Genomic DNA, 14,549 nt, shown 5'->3' on the forward strand with positions numbered 1-14,549 from the left:
TTCATTATTCATTATTCATTATTCATTATTCATTATTCATTATTCATTATTCATTATTCATTATTCATTATTCATTATTCATTATTCATTATTCATTATTCATTATTCATTATTCATTATTCATTATTCATTATTCATTATTCATTATTCATTATTCCACAGTCATTTTAGCTTAATTATCACTTTTTTGTATTAGATACTCCCAACTATTTGGCAAATGCAATATATTGTATTTTTTTATTAAATAAACGCTGATTTTTCGCCAATGAACTGTATTTAAATAAACTGAATTGTTTTTTGTTTTCTTCGTAAATACGAGGAAAACAAAAAACAAACCGACAGGAGCGTTGACTTAGAGATTACACACGCGTAGAATAATGATAGAGCATGTTCATTATTGTTCATTATTATTCATTGTGATCGCTCAAATGCTTAGCATGTTTTTAAGCACGTCGATAGTTATTTGTAATTGAGTTACTGGATCTTTTCTATAAACCAGTGGAGTGGGTGCATCCACAAAAGCGTATTGTAAATATACATATTTATGTATTCCGCACCTTCGACTTTTTGTTGTTGAGTTCTTGAAATAAATCAACACATGTACTGGTCGGATTTTCAGGTGGTCGAAGCATTCCTTCTCTGTGGGCCGGGTGCAGAAAGGATTTCGAATAGTTCTGGAGGTGGTCCCGGGATCCCTCGGACAGACGAGGAGCGGTCACATCGCAGTGGACAACCTCAAGATGTCCGGCTGCTTCGCGGAGCTGGCCACAGTAGACCAGTGCTCTGCGAGGCAACTCAAGTGTCTAGCAAACAAGGTAGGAACCTTTAATTTTCCTATTCCGAAGTTTACTTGAAACTCTGGGAGTAACAGATTGAAAATATTACTAATAAACTTAAGAGACTAACGTATATAGTCAAAACAATTCGAAATATAATTAATGTACAGTAACTTTTAAAGATTTATTTTGCATTGTGCCCATCAATTTTGAAATACGGTATAATCGGTTGGGGTGGTGCGAGTGACACAGTTTTAAATAGTGTATTTGTTGCACAAAAATCCATCATTAAAATAATACTCAGAGTCCCGATACAGATATCTACTGAAGAAATATTCCATAAATCACAACTTATGACACCAAAACCATACGCTAAAACAATACTCAGTTATAGATTCAAAAACCACTCTTACTCAAATGAAAGACATAACCCCCACAATACATCACATACAAATAATATAATCACTAGATCCTCAACACATAGACAACTTAAACATATACAAACTAAAACCACTTTCGGACAAAGGGATTTTGAGTATTATTCAATTAAAATCTATAACCTACTTCCACTATCTATTAAAACAATTAGTAACGAGAAAATGTTTAAATAGGCTTTAAAAAAATGGATAGTGGAGCTAGGTAAAAGTAAAATGGGTTGTCTCATTCGCCCATACGAATATTAAATCAACTGCTCCACAAGTGTTAGCTTATGTTAGGTTTTTGTTATTTTCATTGTGTGTTTTGTAATATATATAATATAGATGTACATAAATATCTTGTTTTTGAAACTGTCTGAATATTTGTTAATTATCTTCGTTTTTTAAAGTTAGTCTTCTTTGTTTATTCTCAAGTGTAATTTAAAAAAAGTATATTGTTAAGTGTCCTCGGCACGGAAAACCCCAGTGAAGTCACATTATTTTTATTATTAATTTATAGTTTGTAAGCAAAAAACATGAATAAATAAATAAATAAATTTGAATAAATAAATAAATTCTAGTTTGTAAGCAAAAAATATGAATAAATAAATTAAGTAAATAAAATAAATAAAATAAATAAAATAAATAAAATAAATAAAATAAATAAAACAAATAAAACAAATAAAACAAATAAAACAAATAAAACAAATAAAACAAATAAAACAAATAAAACAAATAAAACAAATAAAACAAATAAAACAAATAAAACAAATAAAGCAAATAAAGCAAATAAAACAAACAAAACAAATAAAACAAATAAAACAAATAAAACAAATAAAACAAATAAAACAAATAAAACGAATAAAACGAATAAAACGAATAAAACGAATAAAACGAATAAAACGAATAAAACGAATAAAACGAATAAAACGAATAAAATGAATACAAAAGTATATTGTTAAGTGTTCTCGGGACGAGAAACCCCAGTTGGGTCACATTATTTTTATTATAAATTATATTATAGTTTGTAAGCAAAAAATATGAATTAATAAACAGTGGCACAAATCAGTGGCGGCAATACTAGAGGTTAATTGTCAATATTGATGTCTAATTGTATGTTTTTTTAATTTTTAAAGGTGGTGATGATAAGAATAAATGTGGGTAGTGTGTACGTCTTTTTGAGTTTTACAAATTACAAAATTATTCATTACTAGGGACATGCGTAGGTACTCAGTGGCAATGCGCGCGATAGCGACCAAAGGCGACTATTCTTATTATTTTTATTCTTAGAGGGGAGGTCAGTGCTGTTCTCGCTTCTGACGTCACTGCGACCTGTGAAGATCGATTGTGAATAGTTCTTACCCTCTAAGCAGTGGTGTAGTACTAAATAAAAAAGTACCGGAGCGCACCGCCACCACTTTGGCGAAGTGGCAGGGGGAGGAGGGGAACACATGCTTAGACTTTTGCCAGTTATCGGCAATAAATACGTTTGTTGTTTTTTCGAATTGTTTGAAGATACTTAAGTAGATATATTTTTGAAACGTAATATTTGTTCCTGACCAGAGCCGGAGCGCCGCTCCGCTCAGATAAAAGGTGCCGGAGCGCCGCTCCGGTGCCCTTATTAACCGGTTGGCCACCGTTGATCTATATCATTCAACACACTTCGTCTAGCATCTTCTTACGAATTATCGTTTGGGTTTACATTAAAATCTGTTTCTAGTATTTATCTTACATGGCCTAAATAGTTTTACGTATCACCTATCTTAACTTCATTATTCAGGGATTGATTCGAAATAATAAAAAATTGGCCCATTTCGATCAAAATCAGTCATTTAGTCTGTAAAGTCAAAATACATTTTTTATGTCTATTATCTAAAGATGCTACACTCTAATTACGTTACATTAACACTTTAAAATGGGTTTTATATCAGATCTAAATAGTTTAACAAATTGTTGTGTTTTTTAGGTTCCAGCGTGCATCAATTCATCACGAGTGTGCGATATCCTCGAAGATTGCGACCAAGGAGAAGATGAAAGACAGGATTGTGGTAAGTATCAAATACCAAATATATAAAATTGTTTTAAATAGATAATTCCGGGTAAAACTTCGAGTCAATAATTTTGCTAGAAAGTACCATTCAAACTACTAGGTTGCATCTTGTTGAGCATCTTCAGGAATCTAACTATTTACAGCGCTGTTCATTACAACTCGAGTTTCATAAATTTAGGGACGAAGGCATATATATAATAATATTTTAAGGGTCGCAAAACAAATGACGTAAAGTTGAGAATCAAAAAAGTAAAAAGTATTGCATCACACTTAAATTAAATTTAATTAACTTTTTGTACATAATGTTATTTGTACATTGGCGGGCTTATTGCCAAATGGCAAATTCTTCCAACCAACAAATAAAATAAAAGTTTTATTTTTATAATTCAAGTTACAGAACATATTCAATAGAAAAAAATATAAAAAAGCTAAAGATATATAAAAATAGAAATAAACGTATTACTCATTACTCAATGGGAAAAAGTAAAAAAGAGGAAAGAGGAAAAAGGAAAGGAGGAGAGAAGTTTGTCACAATGGGAACATTCTGTGCTGTCAACTCCTTATCGATAGTAGACCACCGGGGCACCATGTTGATGGGGGTCTGCCTCTATCTCTAGGTTCAGCTGTGATGTTGAGCGCTCTTCTTACTGAATATTCCTCGTTCATACCATCTTATCCCACTTTCTTTGAGCTTTTCAGCCATCGGTGTGTACTGAAATGAAAATTTTAGAAAATTCTATCGGCATGTTGCTCCACCCTTCCAGCGCAACATTTTCATTTCAGTTGTATGCTGCATCTTTTTGGATATTGTCCAGCATTCTGCACCGTACAACATTGCAAATTTTACCACCGTTTCGCATACTTTGCCTTCGGTTTTTTTTAAATTAGGAGTTGCTTTAATATTTACCTTGTTTATGATAAACAAGGTTTATTTATTTTATTTTTTATTTTATTAACATAAACGGCAAATCTGCCTTTTACAAACATTTATAATACCAACATAGTTTGCTTATTTTTTTTTTTTAAACATTGTTTTTCTTTATACCCAAGATTCATAAAAAAAATATACCTTAAAATTATACAAGATTTGTACTTCAAGATTTACAGCATATTCAGTAGAAAGTTTAAATAATAAAACATTCTACAGTAATACAACAAGAAAATCATAAGTACTGTTTCATAAAGCTGGGCAAAGTGAACAAAAAACTGTATATATTATAAAAAGCATGAATAAATAAATATAATTACCATTCACCATCTTTGAAAAAGTTCAAAAGGTTTGTTATATAGGAACAATACCCTTTACTAAATATATCAGATACGTGGGAATAACTATTGCCGAGTTCATGGAGTCTATTTAATACGGCATTACAAGTATACACTGTCCGTGAATTGTTGCTACAAAACGGTGGCACCTGTCAAGTCATTATTCCAGGCACCCTGAAGTTGATGAGAGATAATAGTTCAGGGCAATCCCTAATGTTTCAAATAAGTGGATTTTTTGCAATTCTTTTACTTTAAATTAAACTAACTGTTGAGGATCAGGAAGGATATACTAAAGTGGGCCAGTCAGGAACTTCTCAGCATTTGCTCGAGTCGAGAGAAAACTACTCAAAACTCGTCAGGAGAAGCCAGCCTGTTTGCAGCAGTCAACAGGCCTGCCGTTCCACTAGAGGAGTGTTCGGAATTTCTTTCCCTACTTTGGTTTATTTCACCAATTGCTTGCACTATTTTGACCATGTACGATACTACCTCTCGTGTGAGTTCTTTATTACCTATCACCGATGGGGTGTTGCGTAGATCTTCTCTCAGGCTACTGCATCGCGTCTCTAGCGGTTGTCTCTGAAAACTGAAAAGGGGCAATGCATCAACAGGTGATGGACATCTTGAGGAGTTTCAGCGGTCGATCTCGGAGAGCTTAAAGCGATGCAGGTAGCTCATGAACCCACCGTGACCCGTAAGAATCTGGGTGAGCTCGTAGTCAGCTTTCTGCATTCTCCTGAAACCATAAGCACGGAAAATGGTACGGAAAACCCTTTTATTTATATATCCGGTAGTCTCACTCAAATAACGATCGTTCCAGAGTTGAAGCGTTTTGCCTTTGGTTTAACATAGACATCCTTTTATCGCAGAGTACGCCAAAAAGAGATCTCCACTTAAACCATGCTGTATTGGTACGGTGATAATATGCTTAAATACTAAAAAAAAAATAGCGTTTAATACAATATTTAATTTTTTTATATTGTTTTATATTTTTTAGACAAAATGCCATTCGGTTCGCGGTGTTCATTCGAAGAAGGGTGGTGTGGATGGTCCAACACACGCCCTCCTAGAGAGTAAGTTGACTTTTTAAAAACATATTAAGATATTATTAATACTTAAAGAATAAACTTTGTATTATTGTTTTCAAAAACATTTTTCATTTTGTGGTATGCCATTTTACACTTATACGTTTATACATTTGTATAAATCACTTTGATTTTGAGCTACACTTCGACCGGTTTCGAGGTTACTACCTCATCGTCAGGAATTAAACTAAACTATAATTACACACGTTGCTATTTATATTATAAAATATTGTGTAAAAGAGACAGAAAAATGAAAAAAAGAGGGAGAAAGTAGATAAAATTAATCATAACGGGAATGTTTTTAAAAGAGGACTCGAAGTTAAATTTAATTTATTATTTAAAGTTTTTGATTAATTAGATATTTAATAAATAAGGGACGATATATTATTTTTGTTAGATAAATATAATAATCCGTAAGGGTTAATAAATAATTTTAAAAATTAAAAATAATAATAATAATTTTGTTATAAACAACATCAATGTTATATGTCTAAAACCAATTTTGTTCAATTTTATTTCCCAGGGGTCTTCTAAAGTGGCAGAGTCATTTCGGGCCAACTCCCACTCCGAACACGGGTCCCGAAACCGATCATACCTGTCAAGATCGAACCGTGGCGCAGCCGGCGTTTTCGTCAGCCAATCAAGCCGCAACTAACGGCTCCGTCGGGTTAAACTGCGTCGGAAGATACCTGTACGTCAACATGAATGGATCAGGAGGAAACAAGGACGGACCGGGCTTCGCTGCCAATGCTAATTTGGACAGTGTTATTTTTAACCCACCGCCAAAGGTGCATGGCGACCAGAACTCCAAATATTACAACTCTTGTATGGTAAGTGTCTTTTTAAAATTATTTTTCAGTTTTATTTATTCATAACAAGATACATATAACAAAAAATTATAACGTATCCCTATTTCAATGAGGCCAAGAGCTGTGTGTCAGTGGCGAATAGTGGTTTTATTTACAGGTAAGCTATAAAAAAGAACATATATTTGTACCTACATAGAAGGTACATAATAAAATGTAAGTAATATTTTTTATTTTTTTTATTTTATTTTATTTAGAAAACATACAGTCATACAAAATCAGTATTAAAAACAACAATTTTTTAACATAAAAAGACCAATTAAGTTTTCATAAATTAAAAAGATATAAACATTAAATGTGACAAAAAACAAAAAATAAATAAGAATTTTAAGTGAAAAAAGGATAATTGTTGACATTTGCGTTTTGCATGGAGGTAATAAATTAAAATAAATAAAAATACCGAATGTACACTCCGAGCCATCCACGCACACACATGAACGCACATATAAAACATACACAAACATATACATTACCTGCGGCACAATATATACTAATATATACTATAAATTGATATTTTTCTGTGGTTCTGTGTGATACTACAACTCTCATCCATGAAATCAACTCAAACGACGTAACTTCGTATTATATAAATATATTATCCATTACTTTAATACATTACTCGTTAAAAAATAAATAAAAAATGGCACTATCAATTCAGGCGATATTAGATATTCAATTGAAATGTGACTAGCCGAATTGTTCTAGAAATTAATACTGCTAAAAACGGCCGCGTCAAGCGCCATATATCCTTTTTATGGTCTTATGTCAAAAGTACCATCTCAAAGAAAAATAGTCCTTAAGAAATACTGTTTTCCAAATCAAGAATCTTCAAATAATTTGTGTAATCTGCAGCTTTAATCTAGGAGAAAAACCCGCACTGGGGTTAAGACATTCAAAATAAAGGATACTTATTCGTATGAAAAAAGAATCTGGAATAATCGGGTGGTTTTTTGGTTCACCGCAGGCGCTGGGCGCGCTTTATTAATATTATTATTTATATAAGGATAAAAATACAAACGGTGGAAATGATTTAAAATAAATAGTAATTATTTAATTGTTTTTCTGTAAATAAAGTTACACTAAAGCATTATTATGGTTAATCAAATACAATGGTAAGCAGTCCATAATCGCTTCTATACACGGTTCTCCCGTGCTCTGCGTTGAGTTGGGATACAAGATCGATCACCAAATACTGTTGACAAACTGTCTTCGTTTGGAATTCGTAATTCATTTTAATCGAACAAATAACAAATTATAAAGTACCTTAAATCAAAACTATCACTCAATGGGAAAAGGAAAAAAAGAGGAAAAAGAGGAGAGATTAACGAAGAGAAAGGAGATGATTTTTCAGACGTGATTTAAACAGAGATAATGTAGTAACATCTTTGATGGTGGGTGGGAGATGATTCCACAGTCGAGCCGCATGGACACTATGAGTTAGAGAAGAAAGAGGAATTGTGGATGGGTATTAAGAGAGTGCCTTGAGAATTAGAACGAAGAGGTAAACCATGAACTGATAAGCGTTGAAATTTTTCACGCAGGTAAATAGGAGCGCTAGGACTATGAAGTACATTGAACAGAAGTAAGAGGGAGTGATAGTCTCTCCGCTGTCTAATTTTGAGCCATTTCAGTTGCCTGCGATAATCAGAAATGTGGTCATATTTCCTAAGACCAAAAATGTACCTTATGCATGTATTCTGAACTTAAATGTATCAAATTATAAAATAGCGTTTCTATTTTGTAACAATTATCTCAGAACATACAACTAATTGAGTAAGCATAGATGTTCTCCTTAAAAATATCTTTCAAATTGTGTGTATATAACATAAAAAATAGTATTGGATTGGACAAATCTGTCCATTTTCTTTGAAGTCTCGCTCTAAAATTTGATTTACAATAAATAAGAAACACCTCAAGGAGATTTCAATTGTCTGAGTTGATTGCATCATGTAAATAAAATGTTTGTCTTCGTTTGTTCTATAATATTATTGTTGTGACAGTTCAATATGTAGATTATTGTTCAAAATATAAATGCTTGTAGTTTTATTCATTCTGACTTAACACATGACTGTAGTTCCATGGAGTTGGGACGAGTGTATAGATAAAGTTGGGACTAGTGTATATCAAGTATTTGTGAATTTTTGATGTTGATAGTTTGTAATACATTTCTATTTTAATTCCATCTTATCCATATAAAGTCAGTTTAAGTCCTCAAAAAACACTTAAATAATGAAAGTATCTATCTTAAAACGTTTGAAGATAAAAGACCCCACGTTGGGCGCCAATTAATCCATATTTTTTATTTTCTTAAGACAATTGTTTAGATTTACGTATGCGTTAATTATAGTCATTGGTTGTTTTAATTACAGATTCGATTCTACTATCATCAGTATGGCAAAAATAGCGGATCTATCGCCTTGCTTCTGATAGAACTAAAGGATAAGGAAAATTACACGGAGCTTATTTGGAGATCGGCTAAAAACCAAGGAATAGACTGGATTAGAGCAGTCGTTATACTCCCTAATGTGACAACCAGGTAAGATTTAATAGTTATCTATTTGCTTCTTAATCTAAAGATTTTTTTTCTAAGAGACACAAAACATTGTCTTACACGGAATATTTAAAATGCTAAGGCGGGATCTAGAGTGGGGGAACCAGCGCACACAGCGGTATTGCCGGATTTCGTCTAGCATTTTGCGCGGCGAGTTTACAGCGTTAGGAACCTTATTTTTTTCACAATCCTCGTATTTTGTCATTATATGAACATATCTAACTTAAATTTATCGTTTTATTGCAACTAGCAATCAAATAACCTTTTCCTGTTGGCTGATAAAACGTTAGAAAAATCATGCAATTCTGCCATTTAATACGTTCCTTTAAAATCGCGCCATTAAGGAAAGATAAATTAATAAAATTTAGATATAAACAACCATTGTATGAGGGATTTTTGATAAAAAATATCATTAAATGTTTCGTATTACTAATATACAATTACTTTTCGCCCGGCAAATTACACCACTTAAAATTAAGGCTGATCTTAGGTAACATATTAAAACAGAGATGTAGGACATTTTAGAGAAGGTAATATAGAAGTCGAGGCATCTACAGGGCTTATGACCTGTCAATGGCTGGCTTAAGTGGCCACTTTACACATTGTGTAACATTTACCATTCTGCCCATATTTGTACATCTATATTCCTTCAATTCTTTCATCTGTTGATGTTTGTGAAGGTAAAGAGCTGAAAGCTTTTTTCATGCTGGTGAGATTCATTTAATTGAATTATTTTACCTGCATATTAGGCAACGCCTGAAAAAAAAATTTTTTAGATTTCCATACTTCTAATGTTAAGGTTAAAAGCTCCCCAGGGAGTTGAACCCTGTCCTTGTTTACAAAAATTTTGACAAACTGAAAATATTGTTGATCTTAGGTACATTGGTACTCGGCGAAGTATTTGTTCTAATGATTCAAAAGTAATAGATTGAATAAATCAATACTTCATTTTTTTATTTATTTAACTTTTTGTACATAATAAAGATTGTATTTGCAATTTGGTAAAAATACCAAATGTCAATTTCTTCTAACGAACTAATAAAATATTAGTTGGATTTATATAATTTAAATTACAAAACATATTTATTAGAAAATCAAATAGCTAAAGAAATAATATAATAGAAATAAAAGTATTTGTATCTAAATTTTGTTATTAAATCAATACTTTTATTAAGTGGGAAGGGGAAATAAAGAGAAAAGAAGAATCGATTAATGAAGAGGAAAGAGATGTTTCTTCATAAGAGATTTTAACAGAGATACTGTGAAAACATATTTTACATTGGATAAGAGACGATTTCACAGTCGAGCCGCATGGACACTATGAGTTAGAGAATAAAGAGTAATTGTGGATAGGTATTAAAAGGGTGCTTTGAGAATTAGAACGAGAAGGTAAACGATGAACAGATAGCTTAGAAATTATTCACAGGGGTATATAGGAGCGTTAGGACTATAAAGTTCAGTGAACCGAAGTGAGAAGGGGTGATAATTTCTCCGTTGCCTAATTTTAAGCTATTTCAGTTGCCTGCAATAATCAGAAATGTGATCCTATTTCCTAAAACCAAAAATATCGAAGCCATTACATCAAGAAGGGTTGGCGAACACATCATTTATCATACGACGGGAGGACTCATCTTCACTCGATTTTTTATTCAGGATTTTTACCTGAGAGCAGTCGTCGATTCGAAAAGACTCGCCCAGGGTTTTGGTACTATTCAACATACAAAACTGTATTTTTATCCTGCCGGGTACAGAGAAATCTGTTTTCACAGAAAGAGTTTCCGCGCAATAATCATGTTTGAACACTGATGGAAAAAGTGCAAGTGCTGTCTTATAATTCTTACAGCTAACACGTGTGGCTCGTCTATTCGGCTTTAATATTACATTAATGTAATTCACTATTATGTTATTACTAATAAAAAGGTTAAACACCAAGCAATTATTACCTTTATGTACGGGTATCGTATGTGGGTGTTGCTAAGGGCGTTCATAAATGTCAAAGTTCTCCTTCACGGGTATAATTCTCAAGTGAGTTAAATTGTATCCACAAACGGCGATGTAACCTAACGCACTTCTGAAGGAAAATATTAGTATCTCTTAATACCCTAGGAGAAAGGAAAAAAGTGGTAAAAACTATAAATAGTTTTTCTATTTAAGATGTTTGCGAGTATGTATTCGTCAAAGAGGCTTAAAAAAACGAGATAAATTCAGACAACGGAATACATATGGAACACATTTACAAAAGAAACTTAAGACAGAATTTAAATGTAAAAAAGAAACTATAGAACTAATTACGGTTTTCATTCAAAATAATGATGACTATGACGAAAGTGACGATGACGTTGATGACGACGTTGATGATTTTGATGAGAATAATGATGATTATGATGATGATGATATTGACAATTTTAACGATTGTGAAGATTTCGACGATAGTGACGATGTTGATAATGGTGATGATGATAATGACGATGTTGATGATTATGATGATAATGATGATGATGATGATTATAATGATGATGACGAAGATGATGATGATGAGGATGATAATGATGATGATGATGATGTTGATGAATGAAATGATACTGATGGTGATAAATATGTTAATGATGGTGATAATTTTGACGATGGCGACGATGATGATAATGAGGATATTGATGATTATGATGATAATCATAATGATGATGATCATGATGATGATGATGATGATGATGATAATGATGACTATAATGACGATAATGATAACGAAGATGATGATGATGATGGTGGTGATAATGATGATGATAAATTATGATGTTTATGATGATTAATATGATCATAATGATGATGATAATAATGATAGTGATTTTGATGGTTATAATGACTATGATGGCGGCCTCCGTGGTGTAGTGGTCACGTACGGAAGGTTCCGGGTTCGATTCCCGGTGAGAACACAAAAAAATAATTGTGAGTTTTCTCAAGCCTGGGTATTCTGTGTTGTAATTCACCACTGTAATTGGGCCTCCTAGCCTGTTGTGGTGCTAAAAAAAAAAAGTAATAAAGAAATTGACGATATTAAAAATGAAGGCATGGTGATGATGATGACGATGATAATTTTCACGATGACGATGGCGATGATGATGATGATGATGATGACGATGATGATGATGATGATGATGATGATGATGATGGTTAAAATGATAACGATAATAAAGATACCGACGATAGTAAGAATCAACACAAGATTATTAGTCTAAGAGTTTGCATATTTTTTCCAGGTATTATCTTCAGCTGGAAGCCAGAAAGGGCATGAGGGTGTACAGCGACGTTGCCGTAGATGACTTCTCAATGTCTCCAGAATGCTTCGGCATCAATATTCCACCAAAAGACTTGGGCGACTACAACTATTGGGACCCCGTGCACAGTGGAGCCAACGCAAAGCCCCACGGAGATTTCGAAAATAAAACATGTAAGGGTATTATCAAAAATAAAAAAAACTAAGAAGCAAATTATCAACCCTTAACCACTGACGTATCATTACGAATGACATTAATTTGCTTTTTTACAGACTTTTCTGCTTTTCTGGGACATTATTTTACTAGAATTTTTGAGTTTTCGTTTTTGAAATACAAATAAAATTACAAAATATTATATATTATGTACAATAGAGTGGGGCCGATGAAGTATGATTTAAAAAAAAAATTTTAGACATCAAAGTCAAGGGGGTCTAAAAAGTTGCATTTTGGATCACATTGAACGTAAAAATTATTACAAAAAATATTTCTTACTACTTTTGGCCTTCAACCAAGACTTGAAGTTTATCACTGTCTGAACATATAACTTAATCACATGACAAATTCGAACACGTTTTAAAACTACCGAAATGCAAAAATTTTACACTCCGCGGAACTGATTCCGTTGAGTGCCTGGCTAATATTGACAAAAACAATGACTCAAACAATGCTACCCATTTATTACAAAACAAAACGCAACTCACGCCCTTAAATACTCATTTAATAAAGTTTAAAGCACATAATAAAATTTAATTAGATTGATTTTCTTACTTAAATACGAAATGACAACCGGTTTAGCGCAAAAAATTGACTTTTTAGAAAAATTCAAGTTTTGATTGAGGGCCAAAAATAGTATCAAATATTTTTTTCATTCCGTGTAATCTAAAAGGCAATTATTTAGACCCATTTCATTTCAAAATTCGAGAAAAAAAATATTGACCAACCCTGATGTACTTAAATATACTTTTTAATCATCTATTTTCCAAAATATAAGGTTACCAAGGTTTTAAACTTTTTTTACCAAGCTCCTTCTTGTACCATTTTTAATATATTTATAAGTTTTAAACAATTATTTTTGTATACTTACGCACCCACACACACGCACCCTCACTCATTTACGCATACACACATTAACATACACATGAAAACAAACGTCACACACATACAATTACGTTAACTCTTTTCTTATTTATTATGTGTCATTAGATTTACAGAGGATTTTTTTAATTGGCTTAAGTATTTTTGATATTTTTCTACTTATTTTGTTTGTGTAATAGCGGTAAAAATCCCAAATAAAATATAATATAATTTAGGCCTGTTATAGAAAAATAGGACACTGATGTGTCATTTTTTTAGTCTATTCTGACATGTGACATCATACACAAAAGAATTAAGCGAAATTGAATTGAATTTTTTCCCTTTAATCTGTCTGGTAATATTCTGACGAATTTTTATCTTCAATGCGACATTAACATATAAAATGTATCTAATAAACTGTTTATTTTTCTACAAGATTACGAGCTGAACACCTGCGGTTCAATGGGTAGGTTTGGTCCTTCCCAAGAACAGTGTGAAGGCTCATACAAGAATACTTCCACCAAAGTTCGTGTCATGAGCGCGGAGCAATACAAGGGAGTTCAAGCTTGGACAGTCCCGACAGAAGGATATTACACGTAAGAATTATATATTATCTGATACCGTGACACATCACTTGTTAGTTATAATCTTATAATACTATTGTAGGATTTTAGTAGTTAAGGGTTGATTGGAGTTTCTACCCCAGTTAAAGATTGACAGAGAAGACACGAGGTTTCTGTTTAATGCGTATTTATTACATGGCGAATAAGATACATCACTTGGTTGTGTAACACGAGCGTAGCGGCGATGATGAGTTGAAGAGACTGCACTCGAACTATATGCTGGAGCTGAGCGAATTGAACTTGTTGGGCTGACTGACTGGCGTTGCGTCCTGCGGTTTCTTTATAGACGACGTTCCTTTGTAGTTCATTTTTTCATGGTAGGGACGATGTGAATGTACTGCAGAACAATGCTCCCCATTTAACGTGCAGTACTATAAGAGTTGCATTATACAAATGTATTAGATTCTATAGAAAGTGATGGCATTGCATCGTCGGTCATTAGTCTACTTCAAGCGTACTAATTTAACACATGTGTGTCATCGATTATGGACTATGGACCCTACACTAGTATGCATGTGGTGCTTTATATTACAGAAGAAGCCGCATCCTCAGGGGACTACTGGACAATGGATC

The 14,549-nt window shown here is 32.7% G+C and overlaps 1 protein-coding gene across 1 annotated transcript in view; it reads left to right on the plus strand.

Moving 5' to 3' along the window:
• The window catches only part of Alk (Anaplastic lymphoma kinase), a 75,138-nt gene that overhangs the window by 25,178 nt on the left and 35,411 nt on the right, over positions 1–14,549 (plus strand). The window contains exons 4-10 of the mRNA XM_088236608.1: positions 620–815; positions 3,159–3,240; positions 5,503–5,578; positions 6,114–6,420; positions 8,826–8,992; positions 12,262–12,452; positions 13,790–13,949. Of these exons, the coding sequence (XP_088092734.1) occupies positions 620–815; positions 3,159–3,240; positions 5,503–5,578; positions 6,114–6,420; positions 8,826–8,992; positions 12,262–12,452; positions 13,790–13,949 (1,179 nt within the window). The remainder of the gene's footprint in view (positions 1–619; positions 816–3,158; positions 3,241–5,502; positions 5,579–6,113; positions 6,421–8,825; positions 8,993–12,261; positions 12,453–13,789; positions 13,950–14,549) is intronic.

Source organism: Micrasema longulum, unplaced genomic scaffold, assembly GCF_059751315.1.
Source record: "Micrasema longulum isolate JH-2025_06_02 unplaced genomic scaffold, ASM5975131v1 h1tg001583l, whole genome shotgun sequence".
NCBI lineage: Eukaryota > Metazoa > Arthropoda > Insecta > Trichoptera > Brachycentridae > Micrasema > Micrasema longulum.